Source organism: Hyla sarda, chromosome 1 (genome assembly GCF_029499605.1).
Source record: "Hyla sarda isolate aHylSar1 chromosome 1, aHylSar1.hap1, whole genome shotgun sequence".
Lineage (NCBI taxonomy): Eukaryota > Metazoa > Chordata > Amphibia > Anura > Hylidae > Hyla > Hyla sarda.
The window spans coordinates 237,337,165-237,358,008 of NC_079189.1; the positions used below are offsets into that span (position 1 = coordinate 237,337,165).

The window sequence follows — 20,844 nt, forward strand, 5'->3', positions numbered from 1 at the left end:
GTGCAAAAGGCCCCAAACGATTTTCCCGCTAACACCCAGAGTGGGGGGACATTCTGGGGGTTCAATAAGGGAATCTCATCCCTCATGCACCATAAACTTGCAAGTGTACCCAGAGGTACTCTCGCAAAGTTTATACATCTTCACGCCATACCGCGCTCGTTTAGTTGGGATGTATTGCCGGAAGCTGAGTCTCCCCTTGAAGCTGATAAGAGACTCCTCAATAGTGACCTCCCGCCCAGGGACATAGGCCTCCCAAAATTTGTCCCCGAAGTGATTGATGACCAGCCTGATTTTATACAGGGATCACTTTGTGGGGGACATGCCGCATTATCAGCATAATGCTAATATTTCCGAATGGCCTCGAACCGGGGACATTCCATGGCCATACTGTAGAGCGGGGTCTGGTAGAGGACGTCCCCACTCCAGTATTGCCTGACACTGTTTTTTTTTAACTAGGCCCATATGCAGCACGAGGCCCCAAAAAGCCCTCATTTTGGCTGCATTGACTGGGTACCACTCATTGGGTCTAGCTAAAAAATTAGCCCGGGTTTGCGTGTTAGAACTGTTGGGCATACAAGTTCGTCTGGTCAACCATCAAATTGACAAAGTAGTCACTGAAAAAAAACTGAAATAGTCAATTTCATTGAACACATGATGTCAATTTTGAGTCGCCAACAAACTCAGGAATCACGGGCTCGTGGTCCGCTGGCTGAGTCCAGACAAGTTCGCTGGTATGGGGCACCAGTAAACTTGGCTGGGGGGGGGGGGGCTTGACTAGTATGAATGCCAGGTGGACTCATACTAACATGGGGCATAGGGTCAGGAGCAGAGGAGGTTTGCGGCCTCGCATGGCCCTTGGTGGCTCATCATCAGAAGATGATGAGGAGGACAAGGAAATAAGGAAGGTGGGACCTTCCTCGTCCTCTGTGGCGCTTTCAGAGTCGGAGGCAAGTAAGGCATATGCCTTCTCCACTGAAAATGCCCTGCAGGCCATTTCCCTACTCTAATGAGGGGTGAAGTATATATATGTGGGGGAAAACTTTATTGGTGTGTGTGCGCCTCATGTGGTGGGAGACTTCCTGCCCTAACCTGACTAACTAACCCACCCTAAGAACAAAAATTTTAAATAAAACTAAACTAAAAAAAAAAAAAAAATAATAATTTTTTTTTAAAAGACTAGCGCAAAAAGCCCTGTGCCAAAAAAAAAGCATTTACCTAATCAGTGGTGCGCTTGGTGGCAGCAGGGGGCGCAGAAAGTCAGTACAGTGGCTGGTGGCAAGTACACAGACCCCCACACAAAAAAAAATTACAAAATAAATAAAAATAAAAAACTATTAAAACCCGAAAAAAGCACCCGCCTGAACTCAGTGATAAATCACTGAAGGTGGGGCAGGCCGCACACACAGGTACGGTCCGTCCACGCAGCACAGGCCTGCTACTGGTGGCACGGACCTTCTATAGGTGCAAAAAATAAAATAAAAAAAGACGCTTTAACCCCTTAAGGACTGAGCCCTTTTTCACCTTAAGGACTCGGCCATTTTTTGCAAATCTGACCACTGTCACTTTAAACATTAATAACTCTGGAATGCTTTTAGTTATCATTCTGATTCCGAGACTGTTTTTTCGTGACATATTCTACTTTAACGTAGTGGTAAAATGTTTTGGTAACTTGCATCCTTTCTTGGTGAAAAATCCCCAAATTTGATGAAAAATTTGAAAATTTTGCATTTTTCTAACTTTGAAGCTCTCTGCTTGTAAGGAAAATGGATATTCCAAATAATTTTTTTTTTTATTCACATATACAATATGTCTACTTTATATATGCATCATAAAATTGATGAGTTTTTACTTTTGGAAGACACCAGAGGGCTTCAAAGTTCCGCAGCAATTTTCCAATTTTTCACAAAATTTTTAAACTCGCTTTTTTTCAGGGACCAGTTCAGGTTTGAAGTGGATTTGAAGGGTCTTCATATTAGAAATACCCCATAAATGACCCCATTATAAAAACTGCACCCTGAAAGTATTCAAAATGACATTCAGTAAGCGTTTTAACCCTTTACGGGTTTCACAGGAATAGCAGCAAAGTGAAGGAGAAAATTCACAATCTTCCTTTTTTACACTCGCATGTTCTTGTAGACCCGATTTTTGAATTTTTGCAAGGGGTAAAAAGGAGAAAATTTTTACTTGTATTTGAAACCCAATTTCTCTCGAGTAAGCACATACCTCATATGTCTATGTAAAGTGTTCGGCGGGCGCAGTAGAGGGCTCAGAAGGGAAGGAGCGACAAATGGTTTTTGGGGGGCATGTCACCTTTAGGAAGCCCCTATGGTGCCAGAACAGCAAAAAACCCCACATGGCATACCATTTTGGAAACTAGACCCCTCTGGGAACGTAACAAGGGGTAATGTGAACCTTAATACCCCACAGGTGATTCACGACTTTTGCATATGTAAAAAAAAAAATAATAATTTTTACCTAAAATGCTTGGTTTCCCTAAAGTTTTACATTTTTAAAAAGGGTAATAGCAGAAAATACCCCCCAAAATTTGAAGCCCAATTTCTCCCGATTCAGAAAACACCCCATATGGGGGTGAAAAGTGCTCTGCTGGCGCACTACAGGTCTCAGAAGAGGAGTCACATTTGGCTTTTTTGAAGGAAATTTTGCTCTGGGGGCATGCCGCATTTAGGAAGCCCCTATAGTGCCAGGACAGCAAAAAAAAAAGCCACATGGCATACCATTTTGGAAACTAGACCCCTCAGGGAACGTAACAAGGGGTAAAGTGAACCTTAATACCCTACAGGTGTTTCACGACTTTTGCATATGTAAAAAAAATTTAAAAAATGTACCTAAAATGCTTGGTTTCCCAAAAAATTTACATTTATACAAAGGGTTAAAGCAGAAAATACCCCCCAAATTTGAAGCCCAATTTCTCCCGATTCAGAAAACACCCCATATGGGGGTGAAAAGTGTTCTGTTGGCGCACTACAGGTCTCAGAAGAGAAGGAGTCACATTTGGCTTTTTGAAAGCAAATTTTGCTCTGGGGGCATGCCGCATTTCGGAAGCCCCTATGGTGCCAGGACCGCAAAATAACCCCACATGGCATACTATTTTAGAAACTAGAGCCCTCAGGGAATGTAACAAGGGGTTAAGTGAACCTTAATACCCTACAGGCGTTTCACGACTATTGCATATGTAAAAAAAAATAAAAACATTTTTACCTAAAATGCTTCTTTTCCCAAAAACTTTACATTTTTAAAAAGGGTAAAAGCAGAAAATACCCCCCAAAATTTGAAGCCCAATTTCTCCCGAGTACGGCGATACCCCATATGTGACCCTTAACTGTTGCCTTGAAATACGACAGGGCTCCAAAGTGAGAGCGCCATGCGCATTTGAGGCCTAAATTAGGGATTGCATAGGGGTGGACATAGGGGTATTCTACGCCAGTGATTCCCAAACAGGGTGCCTCCAGCTGTTGCAAAACTCCCAGCATGCCTGGACAGTCAACGGCTGTCCGACAATACTGGGAGTTGTTGTTTTGCAACAGCTGGAGGCTCCGTTTTGGAAACCGTGGCGTACCAGACGTTTTTCATTTTTATTGGAGAGGGGAGGGGGGCTGTGTAGGGGTATGTGTATACGTAGTGTTTTTTACTTTTTATTTTATTTTTTGTGTTAGTGTAGTGTAGTGTTTTTAGGGTACAGTCGCACAGGCGGGGGTTCACAGTTGTTTCTCGCTGGCAGTTTGAGCTGTTGCAGAAAATTTGCTGCAGCTCAAACTTGCAGCCCGATACTTATTGTAATCCTCCGCCCATGTGAGTGTACCCTGTACATTCACATTGGGGGGGGGGGGGGGGGGACATCCAGCTGTTGCAAAACTGCAACTCCCAGCATGCGCTGACAGACTGTACATGCTGAGAGTTTTAGTTTTGCAACAGCTGTAGGCACACTGGTTATGTATCACGGAGTTTGTGACCTTACTCAGTGTTTCAAAACAAGTGTGCCTCCAGCTGTTGCAAAACTACAACTCCCAGCATGTACAGTGCATGGTGTAAGGTGACTGCTGGGAGTTGTAGTTTGCAACAGCTGGAGGCACACCGGTCGTGAAACACTGAGTTAGGTAAAAAAAAAACTCTAAGTTTCACAACCAGTGTGCCTTCAGCTGTTGCAAAACTACAACTCTCAGCAGTCACCGACAGCCAACGGGCATGCTGGGAGTTGTAGTTATGCAACCAGCAGATGCACAACTACAACTCCCAGCATGCACTTTAGCTGTTTGTGCAAGCTGGGAGTTGTAGTTATACAACAACTGAAGGTTCAGTTTTCCATAGAAAAAATGTGCCTCCAGCTGTTGCAAAACCATAAGTCCCAGCATGCCCATAAGGGAATGCTGGGAGTTGTGGTGGTCTGCCTCCTGCTGTTGCATAACTACAGCTCCCAGCATGCCCTTTTTGCATGCTGGGAGCTGTTGCTAAGCAACAGCAGGAGGCTGTAACTCACCTCCTGCTGCTGCTCCGTCGCAGGACTGTCCCTCGCCGCCGCCGTCGCTCCTGGGGCCTCGATCCCAACATGGACGCCGGGGATCGGGGTCCCCAGCACCAGGGGTCGTCTTCCCGCACCCGCTCACGCCCTCCGGAAGAGGGGCGGAGCGGGTGCGGGAGTGACGCCCGCAGCAGGCGCCCTGATTGGTCGGCCGGTAATCCGGCCGACGAATCAGGGCGATCGTGAGGTGGCACCAGTGCCACCTCACCCCTGCAGGCTCTGGCTGTTCGGGGCCGTCAGAGACGGCCCCGAACAGCCAGTAATTCCGGGTCACCGGGTCACTGGAGATCAGATTGACCCGGAATCGCCACAGATCGCTGGACTGAATTGTCCAGCGACCTGCGGCGATCGCCGACATGGGGGGGCATAATGACCCCCCTGGGCGATATGCCGGGATGCCTGCTGAACGATTTCAGCAGGCATCCGGCTCCGGTCCCCAACCGGCTAGCGGTGGGGACCGGAATTCCCACGGGCGTATGGATACGCCCTGCGTCCTTAAGGACTCGGGATGCAGGGCGTATCCATACGCCCTGCGTCCTTAAGAGGTTAATCCCTGAAAAAGTGTCTTCACCACAAAAAAACGGGCGGGTGGGCTTTTGCTAACTCTGTCGGACCACTCTGTCGGCCACACGTTTAGCGAAATAAAAAAAGGTCTGCGCCCCCGAAAAAACGCTGGAGGCTGATTGCAGTGACCCTGTAGGGCTGGGGTCATGCAGCTAAAGGTGCTGCGGACACCTACAGATGGTAAGCCAAAAAAAAAGACTAAAAATTGCCCCTGACTGCTTTCTGTGCCAAGGGGCCACATAAAGGGGGCACTTTTTTAACTATGAGGGGGGAGATGGCAGCACGGGGCTCCATCCTGCACACCAGATCTCACAGTAATGGTGAGCAGAACGGAGCAACGTGCGCCTTTACCCACCTCCCCCCTCATCATATTGCCGTGATTGGTGCGGTCGCTACAGCCCCCCAATCACAGCTGTACTGGAAGGTGGCAACAGTACTGTACGGGACCCAGATGACACGGAATCGCCGCAAATCACCTGTTAGTACTTCCTCAGGATCCCCCTCGGCACTGTAAAATAATTTAAAAAGGGGCTGGATGCATTTTTTGGAGAATAATAACATCGCTGGTTATGAATACTAGATTTATAAGGACAGAACGTTGATCCAGGGATTTATTCTGACTGCCATATTTGAAGTCGGGAAGGAATTTTTACCTTGAGTATGAGTTTTTTTTTACCTTCCTCTGGATCAAATCAGTAGGGACTCATTAGGGTTATAGGTTGAACTTGATGTACTCTGGTCTTTTTTCAACCTTATGAACTATGTTACTATATTAGTTATCTGCAGATCCAGAGCTTGTGTGTCAGGTGATGTTGGGCAGGTCATGTGATCACAGGGAGCATGGTTGTGCTGCAATGGGTCAGGTGACCAATGTGTGAGAGGGAAATTAGTCACTTCCCATCTAAAAACAATGGTTCCTTGGGATTGTAGTCTAGGGATGCAACAGAAACCAGAAGAAGCAAGTTCCCAAAAACAAGTCACTTAATTACTAAATTCCCCTTATGTTGGATAACCCCTTTAAGACTTCCATGCATGGGCCTTTACCATACCTTCGCATGCCTCCTACATGGCATACATAGTGTTTTTTGTTGTTGTTGTTGTGTTTTTTTTTTTTTTTTTTAATTCTTTGAGTTTCTGTACAAATCTGTAAGGAAACAACAAGTGTGGCATGTACAGGCTCTGTACACATGGCACTGCTTTTTGCATGGGCCTTAATAAAAATTAACTACTAGTTTTTGAGTCCGATAAATGTTTTTATGGAAGGAAATGATCCATTACAAATCATTTGTACAAGATGTGTTCTATATTAAGGCAATATTGGTTTATTCGCAACATTTGTTTAATCAAAATCAATATTACCCAAGCAAATTAACTGTGATATTCTGCTAGGCTGAACATACTTTTAATCTAGACGCTGATTTATTGAGGAGGTTGAGAGTCTTTTTACAATTACATTTCCAGATTATAACAGCTCATAGATTGTTCTTATGCTCTTTAACCCCTTAAGGACCCGGGCTTTTTCTGTTTTTTCATTTTCAATCTTTCCTCCTTAACTTAAAAAAATCATAACTCTTTAAAATTTTCACCTAAAATTCTATATGATGGCTTATTTTTTTGTGTCACCAATTCTACTTTGTAATGACATTAGTCATTTTACCCAAAAATCTAGGGTGAAACGGGAAAATGTGCGACAAAATTGATGAAAAAACACTATTTTGTAAGTTTTGGGGGCTTCCGTTTTTACGCAGTAAATTTTTCGGCAAAAATTACACCTTATCTTTATTCTGTAGATTCATACGGTTAAAATGATACCCTACTTGTATAGGTTTGATTTTGCATCACTTCAGAAAAAAATCATGAATACATGCAGGAAAATGTATACGTTTAAAATGGTCATCTTCTGACCCCTATAACTTTTTTATTTTTCTGTGTTCAGGGCGCTATGAGGGCTCATTTTTTGCACAGTGATCTGAAGTTTTTAGCGGTACCAGCGGTACTTTTTATTCACTTTTATGTGGTATAAAAAGTGATCAAAAATGCGCTATTTTGGACTTTGGAATTTTTTTTGCGCGTACGCCATTGAACGTGCGGTTTAAAAAGCGGTATATTTTTATAATTCGGACATTTCCGCACGCGGCGTTACCACATATGTTTATTTTTATTTACACTGTGTTTTTTTATTCTTGGAAATGCCGGGTGATTCAAACTTTTATTAGGGGAAGGGATAATTGAAAGGGTTAATGATTTTTTTTACACTTTTCTTATGCAATATTATAGCTCCCATAAGGGGCTATAATATTGCATTAACTGATCTTTTACACTGATTGATCCATCTCCATAGGAATGTATCAATCAGTGTTTTCGGCGATTGAATGCTCAAGCCTGGATCTCAGGCTTGAAGCATTCATTCGGCGATTGGACTGCAGGAAGGAAGGTAAGAGACCTTCCTCCTGTGCTACAGCTGTTCGGGATGCTGCGATTATACCGCGGCGATCCCGAACAGCTCCCTGAGCTAGCTGGGCACTTTTACTTTCGTTTTTAGCTGCGCGGCTCAGCTTTGAGCACGCGGCTAAAGGGTTAATAGCGCGCGGCACCGCGATCAGTGCCGCACGCTATTAGCGGCGGGTCCCGGCTTCACTATGACGCCAGGCCCGCCGCGATATGATGCGGGGTCACCGTGTGACCCCGCGTTATATCGCAGGACCGGGACCCAGGACGTACCCATACGTCCTGGGTCCTTAAGAGGTTAAAAAGTAAAAAGGGTTGGGTAAGAAATAAATATGATTTATAAAGGCGTTATAGCTTTGCCTTGTTTACATATTACTTACATATGCAAAAGTAATGAGGACCCAGTTATTATGGTCCCTGTAATAAGTAGGACCCTTGTGACGTTTAATAGCTTCTACTTCTGGTGATCCAATAATGCATATTGTTATAAACTCAGTTTTGGGATACGGTTTCATGTGAAAGAGAGTAGGTATTGTCATCACTTCATAAGGTACATCATAGTGTATTGGAATGTTCACAACTTTATATGAAGTATAAAATTATTTGACCCCCTTCTAATTGTGTAAAAGTGGTCACAAGGACTAACCTTGCGAATACCTTTATATATCTTGATGACGTTTTATTATGTTAAAGCATAACTCCACGTGTGCAATGACAAATGAATGAAAGCTGTATCCAATGTGAGACCCAGCTATGTCTGGGAAGGGATTTTGCACAGCTACAAGCTGCAGAAGCGCATCAGGGAGAAAGACCACTCCTTTGTGGCATTTAGGCACTACATTTTGAAAATTAAGATGATTCAGAAAAAGTACTATTGTGTAGGCTGCTACACAATAGTCATTTGGCATATCAAAGGGTGAAGAGTTATACTTTTAAGATAGCAGAATAGGAAAATACTTATTGACTCTCAATATAATTTAGAATATGTACATTGTACCATATAACATGCATTATGGATTCCAAAAATAATTTTAAGAGGGCATTGAAAAGATGCACCCTAAAACTGGCCTGGGGAGTAGGGCCTTGAGCATCTTTGGTAATGCAATTGTACTGGTTATATTGTCTGGCTGTTTTCCAAACTTAACAGAGGAAGGGTTTCCAAATATTACTTCCAGGAAGGCTAGGCTAAGACTACATCAACATCTATTTTATTTTATTATTATTAACTGGTTAAAGAAATAACTTTTATAAAAGGAAAAAAAGAAAAAAAATAACTCTTAAAGTGTACCTGTCATATCCCACAAAAAAGTTATATGTTACTTAGTACCTAATCCCGATCATGCACATATGATTTTTATGTGTCTAGCACCTATTTTTCTCACAAATACCTTCTATCTTTTGCTCACTTACTTTGTCATTCTGTGCTTTGAAGGGGGTGTGTAGTCACATGACTCATCTTCCTCTCTGAGTGCTGGGTCTCTTCATCCAGTCACTGCAGGCTGCTCTGTAACCCCTTCTCCCTTTTTTGCATGCTGCAGTCTGATAGGACTAAAGTGAACACAGAAGAGCGCTAGCCCCACCCTTACTTACTGAACTTTGTCCATGCCTATGCTTTAGCAGATGATGCTACAGCTAGACAGGATTATGTTCTGGATGGTATGGGGTGTTTTTAATTTTTTTATAAGCCATAATTCCTATAAAAGGAAATGCTATTTTCTTATGAACTATATTAGAAAGGTTTTGCCAAGATGTACAACATATAAAAAGTTTTTGAATCCCAGTGCCTATTTAAAGGAGAACTCCTGTGATAAGGGATAAGTAGCTGAACGCCGGGTGTCCAAGTGCTGGGACCCCCGCAATCTCTAGGACGGGACCCCGACTCTCGCAGAGATGGTTGATGGCAAGCCCTCCATTAATTTCAATGAGAGAGCCAATGATTCCCGAGTACTGTACTCGAGTCTTTTCGGCCCTCCCATAGAAATATATCCAGTGCTCCACACTGAGCACCAGGTCCTGTCCTTGTGTTCGCGGGGGGGTCCCAGCACTCAGACCCCCTGCGATCAGCTATTTATCCTCTATCCTGTGGATAGGGGATAAGTTCATTTTTGCTGGCTATCTCCTTTATATGCACGAACCAGTCTGTGCTCTGAATCAGCCACAAATCTCTTAATAGTGTGATGTTAACGCTTAAGGCATTGAACTATTTCCCTCTTTTTGGCAGCAGAGATCCTTTTCCTTCCCCATATTGCTTGAAAATGGTGACTGCTTAATAATGTGGAACACGCACCTTTAGTAGTTTTTTCCTTAAATTGGGCTCACCTGACAATCTAATTTTCACAGGTGTCAGAGATTGTTTTCAGTGATGAAAGGAGCCCTGAGACACAATGCCATCCATGAGTTAAACTGAAAAACTAAATATTTTAAATAGAAATTTGCATAATAATTTTGAACAGGGTATAAGAATGTGTAAATATACTTATAAATGAGAGTTCAGGCAACATAGAATCTTCCGAAATCTACAACTCTTAGTGAATGCCAGTGACTTCTTCATGTTAACAGTCACTCCAACATTACTGTACCAAGTAATGTGGCCAAAAATGTAAATTGAATATATTTAGTAAAAGCGAAGGCTGTAACATTGTTATTTCATATGAATGACATGTTGCATTAACAAGTGTGTGGATCCTGCTAATAACGCTGCTTGTTTGGCGTATCATTTAAAATACATGGGACATAAGGTATAGGAGGCAGTAGAGAATGAAGCAAGCACAGCACGCCTCTGCTACATATACATGTCATTCCAAAGTACCAAGTAATTAAGCAATTTGTGCTTACAATAACACCAGCAACCCACCAACAGTGATGACATGGAAAGCTGAATGTGCAGAACATCATGTACATGAGTAGAATATGTGACTGATCTGCAGAGCTTTTAGATACAGATACATTATTGTGATAAAGGCATTGATGCTTTCTTATATTTGTTCATTCAGGCTAGAGGCTAGAGAACTATAGAAATACTGTATGCATTGTTTACAGTAGTTGTTGTTATTTACCAAATGGCCCACATATGCCAATATATTTGTACCTTTTTCTCCGTACACTGTTTTCTCCAAAATAGTATCTCATCTGCTGTAGGACACAAACATTAAAGGAGTTGTCCAGTGGAAAATGCCAATTTAATATTGTCTCCAGGCTGCCTACAAAAATAATAAACACATAAACTTACCTTTGGTTGCTCCCTCGTAGCTCCGGTATCGGGAAACACTCTGGCCGGTTACCGCTGACATTCTGCTTCACAGCCTTACTCCGCCAATCACTGGCCACAATGGTGTTCCGCCTCGGTCAGTGATTTGTGAGCAACACTGTCAGTTTCCTTGGCTGTAGTCGCTCTGCTTCTAAGGAGAAAGCTGTGTCACCTGCCGTGGACTGGATGTCCTGATGCCAGAGTTATGAGAGTGTTTCGGATGGTGAGTTAAAGGGGTACTCCGCCCCTAGACATCTTATCCCCTATCCAAAGCATAGGGGATAAGATGCCTGATCGCGGGGGTCCGGCCACTGGAAGATTTAGACATGTTTATTAAGTGCACCTTAGGAGAAAAAAAATAAAAATAAGTAGTCAATGAGACTAAGAATTGCATCTCTACTCCACAAAAAGAGTAGAAAAGGTGACATAGCTTTTATTGTAAAAGTTAGGCATTTCAGTATACTCACCTAACTTAGTCCCCTGCAGTTCATGTTCCAACTACTCTCAGTCTCCCACTGAATACCACTTGTTACTTCCAAGACGCGTCATCTCAGCAGAATCTCAGAGGCGGGACACTGCTGCAGCCAGTGATTGGCTGAACAGGAAAGTCTGCTGAGAAGATTCTTCTCAAAAGTTGTGACAAGTGGCTGACTGGATGTGCTGTTCTGAGATTGTGGGAAACTGAGGTAGCTTAGTATCATTTATTTTTGTCCCATCCCCTGTATAATATGAAAAATGCTAGGATACAGTAATACAAATTCGTAGTCTGTATAGTATCCTGCATATATTTGATGCGCAGGATTTGAAGTTGCAGATTTTATCTTGCAGAGTTTAATGTAACCTAAATAACAGAACACAGCTTTAAATCTGCAGCTTCAAATCCTGCACATCAAATATGCTCAAGATACTGTATGTGGGAGTGCACCCTTAAGGTCGTTTCACACATCCTTATTTTTCCTTCAGATTTGACTTCAATGGATGGCAAAATCTACTGCAGCAAAAATAAGGATGTGTGAACTGACCCTAAGGGTGTAGTCACATGTACACTATCTTGCGCACGTTTGAAGCTGCAGATTTCAATGTAAACTAAATGACTAAACATAGCATAACATCTTTAGGTTCAAATCATTTTTTATTGAATTTTTCAAGAATTTTTTTTCACAAAACAGAATTGGCCAAAAGAACAATACACAAATAAATAGAACAGAATCATACAAATTCTTTAGAAATGATCACTCAGTTTAGATACACTTCTTTAAAAAAATAAAAATAATAATTAATCAGATCCATCGGATATTGTATAAGCATAGCATCAATATGCATAGGATACTGTACATGTGAGAATAGACTCTAATGGTAAGTTCACATGTGCTTATTTTTCTTTGTGTTTTGCTGCAGATTTTCTGCTGTTGATTTTCCTACCCATTGATTTCAATGGGCAGATTTGATTGCATGTTTCCTGCTGTGAGTTTGAATGGAGGCAGGCCCTCCGCAGTAGATTTTTTGGCAGCGGAACCTCCACTGCAGAAAATCCACTGCAGAACCCATTGAAGTCCAGGGGGTCTGCCCCAGAGAGCCTGCTCCCATACAAACTCACAGCAGAAAACACACTGTGAGTTTGCATTCAAATCCGCCCATTGAAATCAGATCCACCCCTGTGAACGAGCCCTAAGGGCAGAGTCATACGGAGCACATCCGCAGTGTATTTCATGCTGTGAATGCGCCAACGGCAGCCAGTCACAATAGCGAGCTCCCTTCTGCAACTGGGTAGCTTTGTGTGTCTACTTGTAGTGGTGGATTTCCTGCTGTAGACACAGTACCTGCTCATAGCAGATATGCAGCAGGAAATCTGCTGCTACGAGCAGACACACAGAGCTACCCGGCCACAGCAGGGAGCTTGCTCTTGTGACTGTTGTCGGCACATCCACAGCTTGAAATAACGCTGTGGATGAGCTCTGTGTGATGCTATCCTGAGGGTGTATTCACACAGACAGTACCCGGTGCATATTTGATGCAGTACCTAGCGCTTAAAATCTGCAGTTTCAAATCCTACGCATGAAGTCCTGCGCAGGATATTGTACATGTGAATACAGCCTAAGGGTCTGTTTAAATAGGGGTATTTTGCTGCATGTTTTCCGCAGCTGATTTTCTGCTGCTTATTGTTAGCTCCTTATATTATCATTCACTTACCAGCAGAAAAGGAGCAACAGAAAATCTGTACCAAAATATGCAGTGTGAACAGATGCCTAAAGGGAAACTGACAGCAGGGTCACCCCCACTAACCTGAATATCCAGGTAGATATGGAGGTTAAGCCTATTTCTTAATGCTTGTTACCAGGTGAAAAAAGGTGCAGCCTTTCAGGAGATATTTATCTTGTTGCTGATATGGTTGTTTCTTCTTAACCGCAGTTGAGGAGGCGGCGGCTGCTGCTGTATGTGCTGTGCTTTCTCCAGCCTGCTCTGGCTGATAACCCACCCCCTTTTGACAATATTTCTGTCCCTGCTATCAATAACCCGCCCGTTACGGACATGCTGAGGAAGAGGGGATGACTATTAATGGCCAAAGGGGTCGGGATTAACAGCCGGAAACGGTAAAAGAATGCACATACAGCAGCAGCTGCATCCAGTGCACATAAGCCGAAAATACCACATTAGCAATAAGATGAATATGTCCTGATCGGCTGCACAGATTTTCACCCAGTAAGAAGCATTAATATAGGGTCACCTGCTCTATACCTGGATATCTGGATTGTGTGGGTGACCCTGCTGTCAGTTTCTCTTCAATGAAAAAGATGCATGTTGTGACAGATTTACCAAAGAAGATAAAGGTGGCCAAAAATCTGTCACAACCTATGTCACAAAATTTGCTGTGCTTTAACTATGGCTAAATGTTGCCATTTTTGATAAACACTGGTCAATATCTTTAGGTCGGTGACATTTTGTGTAAATATTTAGCATTGTTGTCAACAATTCCCGCATTTCAATAGATATAATATTTCTGTACTCGTTACCTGAGTATTAATACATGGAAGACATGAACATCTTTTTATTGTTAATAGAGATGATGTTGATGCGATGAAGAAATCCCCATCAGACAGCAACGATGACAAATCTAATGGTATGGGATCGAAGAGTGTTAGTCGTATTGGAAGTAGCAGCAACCCATTCCTGGACATCCCCCACGATCCTAATGCTGCCGTTTACAAGGCTGGTTTCCTTGCACGCAAAATCCATGCGGACATGGATGGGAAAAAAAGTAAGCAATATAATGATGGTTTTAATTGTGTGCCCTGACCCTGCTCCGCTGTGACTTGGAAATTTGCATTCATAATCAGGGCCGACTGGCAGATTGCATTGCAAAGTGCTGACTATAATGGGGAATGTTATTTTCTGGTACTGTGAATGAATGCAGTTAGTGAGAGCTTTATCTCTGCACTGTGTATATGCTTTCGCTTAGTGTCATTAACCATAAAATACAGACTTCATAACTGCAGTCATATAAAAATTCTATTTGCTGCAAAGGGTAGAAGAAAAGATGCCACCAACAGATACTATGCTAATGCCAGCAATAGATGACTTTTCTAGTAAGCTCTGCAGCTGTAAAGATGTGAGTACTCTAGGGATGCACGATTTGGGAAAAATGTGTGTTTGCGATTATAGAGGTAAATATTGCAAAATAATAAACCAGTGGTGAAATCCCCCAATTTCATGCCCAATCTTCCCCATTTCTATCCCCTAATTTCAGATTCCCTCTCCAGAAGGATATAGATACTCTAGAGGGAGTTAAGAGAAGAGCTACTAAACTAGTACATAGATTGCAGGATAAAACTTACCGGGAAAGGTTAAAGGACATTAACATGTATAGATTGGAAGAAAGAAGAGACAGAGGGGATAGAGACTTTTTAAATACATAAAGGGAATGAATACAGTAATATAGGAGATTATATTTAAAAGAAGAAAAACTACCACAAGAGGACATAGTTTTAAACTAGAGGGGCAAATATTTAAGAGTGATATCAGGAAGTATTATTTTACTGAGAGAGTAGTGGGTGCATGGAATAGCCTTCCTGCAGAAGTGGTTGCTGCAAATACAGTGAAGGAGTTTAAACATGCATGGGATAAGCATAAGGCTATCCTTCATATAAGATAGGGCCAGGGACTGTTGATAGGATTCAGATTATTGGGCAGACTAGATGGGCCAAATGGTTCTTATCTGCCGACACATTCTATGTTTCTATCCCGTCCACTTCATGTCTATTCCCCATTTCACATTCCCCCCATTTTATTTCTGTCCCCCCATTTCATGTCCACAACCCCCATTTCCCATCTTCCTCATTTAACATCCCCCATTTTATGTCAATCTTCCCAATATCACATCTCCCCCCCCCCAGTGTTACATCTCCCCCAATGTCACATCCCTCCATGTCACAATCCTCCGTCACATCTCCCCCTAATGTCACATCTCCCCGCCATGTCACAACCCCCCAATGTCACATCTCCCCACAATGTCACATCTCCCCACCCCCTTGTCACCTCCCCCCTTATGTCACATCTCCCCCCATGCTTAACCCCTCCCCTTCAAAATATATATACTAAAGGGTCACAAGAAGTTCTCAGCGCCAAGGTGGTTATTATGGAATCTGTATATGTGCAATGAACTGTGGGAGACAATGGTGTGCATATGGATCCTGGGGGTGCCGGAGTTGAACAAAGTGGTGTATAGAAAAGGTAACATAGCACTCACCCTACAGATGGTTTCAAGTGAAGAATCTTTATTCAAACAGCACAAGGTGCAGAAAAACATCTGGAAATAAAGAATGAAACACTGCGGCTCGCTGAAAGCCTGGGGGAGGGAGCAGCAATGGCTCTGTTTCGCGGTCAAAAAACAGCCTGGTAAGCTACAGTAGACACAAACGAAGAGACTGAGTGCTCCCTGTGTGGAATCAATGAGGACTAGCGGTGAAGAAAACTCGCTCACCTGATTCAGTTGTGCTGGGAAGGCACAACGCTCTCAGAGGTATAGGCACAAAGACTGCAGCGGATTCCCATGCCGACTAGCGGACGTGATAATATGCAAAGAGAGAGAAAAGTGGGAAGGTGGAAGCTGAGATCGCACTGTCATGAAGTATGGACAAATCCAGATTGTCAGGTAAGGTTGCTTTATTCTTAAAACACACGCAACGCGTTTCAAAACACTCCGGTTTTCTCATCAGGCGTCGATGAAAAAAATGGAGTGTTTTGAAACATGTTGCGTGTGTTTTAAGAATAAAGCAACCTTACCTGACATTTTGAATTTGTCCATACTTCATTACAGCGCGATCTCAGCTTCCACCTTCCCACTTTTCTCTCTCTTTGGTAAGCCACAGTGGCCACAATGAAACCTATGATGCCGTAACTAAGAAAACCAGAATAAGCCAAACACGGGTGTGGGGGGACAGTGTTTCCCAACCAGGGTGCCTCCAACTGTTGCAAAACGTCAACTCTCCGCATGCCCCGACAGCCAAATATCTGAAGGTACCCTAGTTGGAAAACACTGACATAACATTTGAATATCGGCCTGGTCCAGCTCCAGACCCTGCATGCGCGATATGATGCTGGGCCGCCGTCGAAAGTAATTGCAAATTTTGCCTGGGGCTATATTGCAATTTGCAAAAATTGTGATATGATTGCAATATATTGTGCAACCCTAGAGTATACTATAGGGGAGAATTTTCAAAACTGGTGCAGAGGAACAGCCGTGCAGTTTGCCATTTCAACAAATTAGCTTTTAGAATCCCTTTTAACAATGAAAGATTGAATCTTATTGGTTGCTATGGGCAACTGTCCTACTGTTCCTTTGCCCAAGGTTTGACAAATGTGGATAAGCATAATGTTGGACTTCTAAAGAAAATGACCTTTAAATGCATGGACAAGTATGGCATTTAGTCTGTGTTTTATGCCTTATGCCACAACCACTGCTCTTCACCATTTCACAAGTGCAGATGTTTGGCTTATGCTCGCACCAGGGTAATAACCACTTTGCATAAAATATCCTATTGGTCGTAATAAACTAGTCAGACGATCGTTCGTTTGACTGCCAACCATTTGTCCATATTCTCTAATACACATAAATGCTTATCTTGGCCCAATGGGGAAAAGAAAGAAACCTGCTGCCATATTCTTCTTCTGTGTGGCTTATCTATTGGGAAAATGAAACAACTGGGTGTTAAAATTCATCTATTCTTTTCCCTCTGGTGAGGGAGTATTAGGAGGCACCTATACACTTTGAACAGTCAGCTGATCCCACCAAAATCATTGGATTCAGCTTTACCCTTCTACTGTGTGTGAGGGCCTTTAGTGGGTAACCCTTTTCAACCAGCTATGTGTATTGTAGTAGTGATTATCCAGTGCTGGTTTTATCGGTTGTACGAGAGAGTACATTTTGTCCTCTGCAACTTTGCATTCTCTAGAGCATCAAGTACTCTAGAGCAATTTTTTGGGAGGTTTGACATTCATATTATTCACCCACAACTATGCAGTGAAGCAAGAACAAGCCAAAAAGCTTTTATTCAATGTACCACAAATGAAAAAGCTATTTCCCACTGACAGCTCTACAAAATTAAATTAACCGTAGGCGCTTACTTGTATTCATGGATGGATTCATCTAGATTATAATCACTGACTGATTCCTAACTCTATGCATTACAATGATCCCTGGCCTTGTGACGATGTGGCTAGTGCATACATTTCAATATCATTTTATCTGTGTCCACAGACTACTGTTTTCTTCCTCCGTGTTCACATATACCTTTTATACACATCCTGAGGTATATGTAAGGATATTCCTCGACATAAACCTCTGATGTGTCTAGGTTGCCATGTACTCAGCTCATGCCAAGAGTGGGTTGTATAGTGCAGATGAAGCAGCCGCCAAACAAACATTTGAGTTGAAGTAGTTTCTGAGATATATTTATTCTCAGCGAAGGTCCTCAATAACACCCCAGTAGGGTCTGACACGTGGCTCCCCATTGATCAGGAGTTTGCCGGAGCAGTGGCACCCACCTATTTAGAGAGGAGAGCCAGAAGCAGTCCATACATTGTGGACTGGCCATACAAGTAACTGCAGTTCAGCTCCCATTGTTTGAGATAGTAGTATTGGGCCCAGTATAGAGGCTCAATACTACATTTTTGTATTCAAGGGCCTCGTCCCATCTTAATCTGACGAGGCTACATATTATGGGATAATGTATTCCTTGTTGTAAGTTATGAGAATATTAGCAGTCACCATGACCAATGGGTTGAAATGGAGACAGAAGAGAATTCTATAGTCCCATTCCAAAATGCATTCTGAAAAAGTCGTTTAATAACTTCATATTCTCTCCGTACTCTATTCACCACACTCAAAGCTGCCATACAGATATGGTCCCTACCAAAAGTAGCAGAACTGCTACTACCACTTTCTTTGAAAGACCTTCCACTTGATGTCATACAAGAAAAAATTCCTGATATTAATCTTTTAAATGGTATCCTTAAACTTTCAGATATACTTGATTCCTTCGGTCTACTGCCTTTTGTCACTATCGCACAAAAGTATCATCTCCCGAATACTGAATTCTACAAATATTTGCAAATAAGACATTATGTTAACTCAATCAAACCATTTCCAAATACAACATGCCCTTTGTATAGCTCCTGTTTTTTTTCCTCTTCACATACATTACAAAAAGGTATTTCACGAACATATGCAGCACTTTCCCCTAAGATAAATGGGAAAAGGACTTTGGTAAAAGTTTTTCTTTGGCCCAGTGGGAAGGAGTATATAAGGGGACTACAGAGTTATCTCACTGTATTTCACATTTAGAGATAATGAGGAAGTTGTTATATCGTTGGTATATCACCCCGCATAAACCCTCAATAATGTATCCTAGCTGCTCAAATCAGTGTTGGAGGTGTATACAGAAAGTAGGTACTCTTTTGCATATATGGTGGGAGTGTGACACCATTAAACCTCTTTGGCACCAGATTGTTACATTTCTACGCACAATAACAAATATACCATTTAAATGGGGACCTGAGACAGCCCTCCTACATATGGACATAGGGGAAGAAGATATATCAATTAAGTCTATTTTGGTCCATTTTTTATCTGTAGCTAAGCTGAAAATAGCAGCTAAGTGGAAAACTAGTGAACTCCCTAACTTGATACATATTATTAACAAAACTCACTCTAACTGTTTATTGGAAAGATCAGTAGCCATAGCAAATAATCGCTTAAACTACTTTAACCCCTTAAGGACGCAGGACGTAAATGTACGTCCTGGTGCGATGGTACTTAACGCACCAGGACGTACATTTACGTCCTGTGCATAACCGCGGGCATCGGAGCGATGCCCGTGTCATGCGCGGCTGATCCCGGCTGCTGATCGCAGCCAGGGACCCGCCGGCAATGGCCGACGCCCGCGATCTCTCGGGCGTCCGCCATTAACCCCTCAGGTGCCGTGATCAATACAGATCCCGGCATCTGCGGCAGTGCGCGATTTAAATGAACGATCGGAACGCCCGCAGCGCTGCTGCGGGGATCCGATCATTCAGAACGCCTCTCGGAGGTCCCCTCACCTTCCTGCTTCCGGCTCCCGCCGTCTTCTGCTCTGGTCTGTGATCGAGCAGACCAGAACAGAAGATAGCCAATAACACTGATCTGTTCTATGTCCTATACATAGAACAGATCAGTATTAGCAATCATGGTATTGCTATGAATAGTCCCCTATGGGGACTATTGAAGTGTAAAAAAAAAAAATGTAAAAGTAAAAAAAAAAGTTCAAAATCCCCTCCCCCAATAAAAAAGTAAAACGTCCGTTTTTTCATATTTTACCCCCAAAAAGCGTAAAAAAATTTATTTTATAGACATATTTGGTATCGCCGCGTGCATAAATGTCCGAACTATTAAAATAAAATGTTAATGATTCCGTACGGTGAACGGCGTGAACGTAAAAAAAAAAAAAGTCCAAAATTGCTACTTTTTTAATACATTTTATTAAAAAAAAATTATAAAAAATGTATTAAAAGTTTTTTATATGCAAATGTGGTATGAAAAAAAAGTACAGATCATGGCGCAAAAAATGAGCCCTCACACCGCCACTTATACAGAAAAATAAAAAAGTTATAGGTCATCAAAATAAAGGGATTATAAATGTACTAATTTGGTTAAAAGGTTTGTGATTTTTTTTTAAGCACAACAATAATATAAAAGTATATAATAATGGGTATCATTTTAATCGTATTGACCCTCAGAATAAAGAACACACGTCATTTTTACCATAAATTGTACGGCGTGAAAACAAAACCTTCCAAAATTAGCAAAATTGCGTTTTTCTTTTTAATTTCCCCACAAAAATAGTGTTTTTTGGTTGCGCCATACATTTTATGATATAATGAGTTATGTCATTACAAAGGACAACTGGTCGCGCAAAAAACAAGCCCTCATACTAGTCTGTGGATGAAAATATAAAAGAGTTATGATTTTTAGAAGGCGAGGAGGAAAAAATGAAAACGTAAAAATGTTATTGTCCTTAAGGCCAAAATGGGCTGAGTCCTTAAGGGGTTAATTGTGCCTGGTCTAAATGGCTTGAATTCAGGCCCTTATAATTTAAATCCGTATAAATAACTTTCCCCCTATTTTTTTTTTTTATGTATAAAATTGTGATAAATTGATGGATACCAAGACATATATTTTTTTCCCCTTTTTTTCTTTTCTTTTTTAATTTAATTTAAGTTTTAATTTTTTTTTCTTTCTTTTTCTCCTCCTTCACTTTTTTTCTTAGTGTATTATTGTGGTGTTCTTGTTTTTTTTTTCTGTATATATGTGTGAATTCAATAAAAAACTAAAAAAAAAAAAAAATAGAATGCCAAGGGGATTTATATCATGTTATATAATATAAAGCAGAGGGTACATTACTACTTAAAATATACAACTTATCTACTGAAGGACCTCTTTATGGAAAGAAATGGGAGCCTCATATATACCACTAATTGATTATAATTATCTTTTTCATAAAGGAGAGCGGCCGAA

At 41.9% G+C, this 20,844-nt stretch overlaps 1 protein-coding gene across 8 annotated transcripts in view; it reads left to right on the forward strand.

Annotated features, from left to right (window-relative positions):
• PSD3 (pleckstrin and Sec7 domain containing 3) overlaps positions 1-20,844 on the forward strand; it is a 574,055-nt gene that overhangs the window by 466,649 nt on the left and 86,562 nt on the right. For all 8 annotated transcript variants that reach the window (XM_056569232.1, XM_056569241.1, XM_056569238.1 and 5 more), the window contains one exon: positions 13,856-14,052. In XM_056569232.1, coding sequence (XP_056425207.1) covers positions 13,856-14,052 — 197 coding nt within the window. The remainder of the gene's footprint in view (positions 1-13,855; positions 14,053-20,844) is intronic.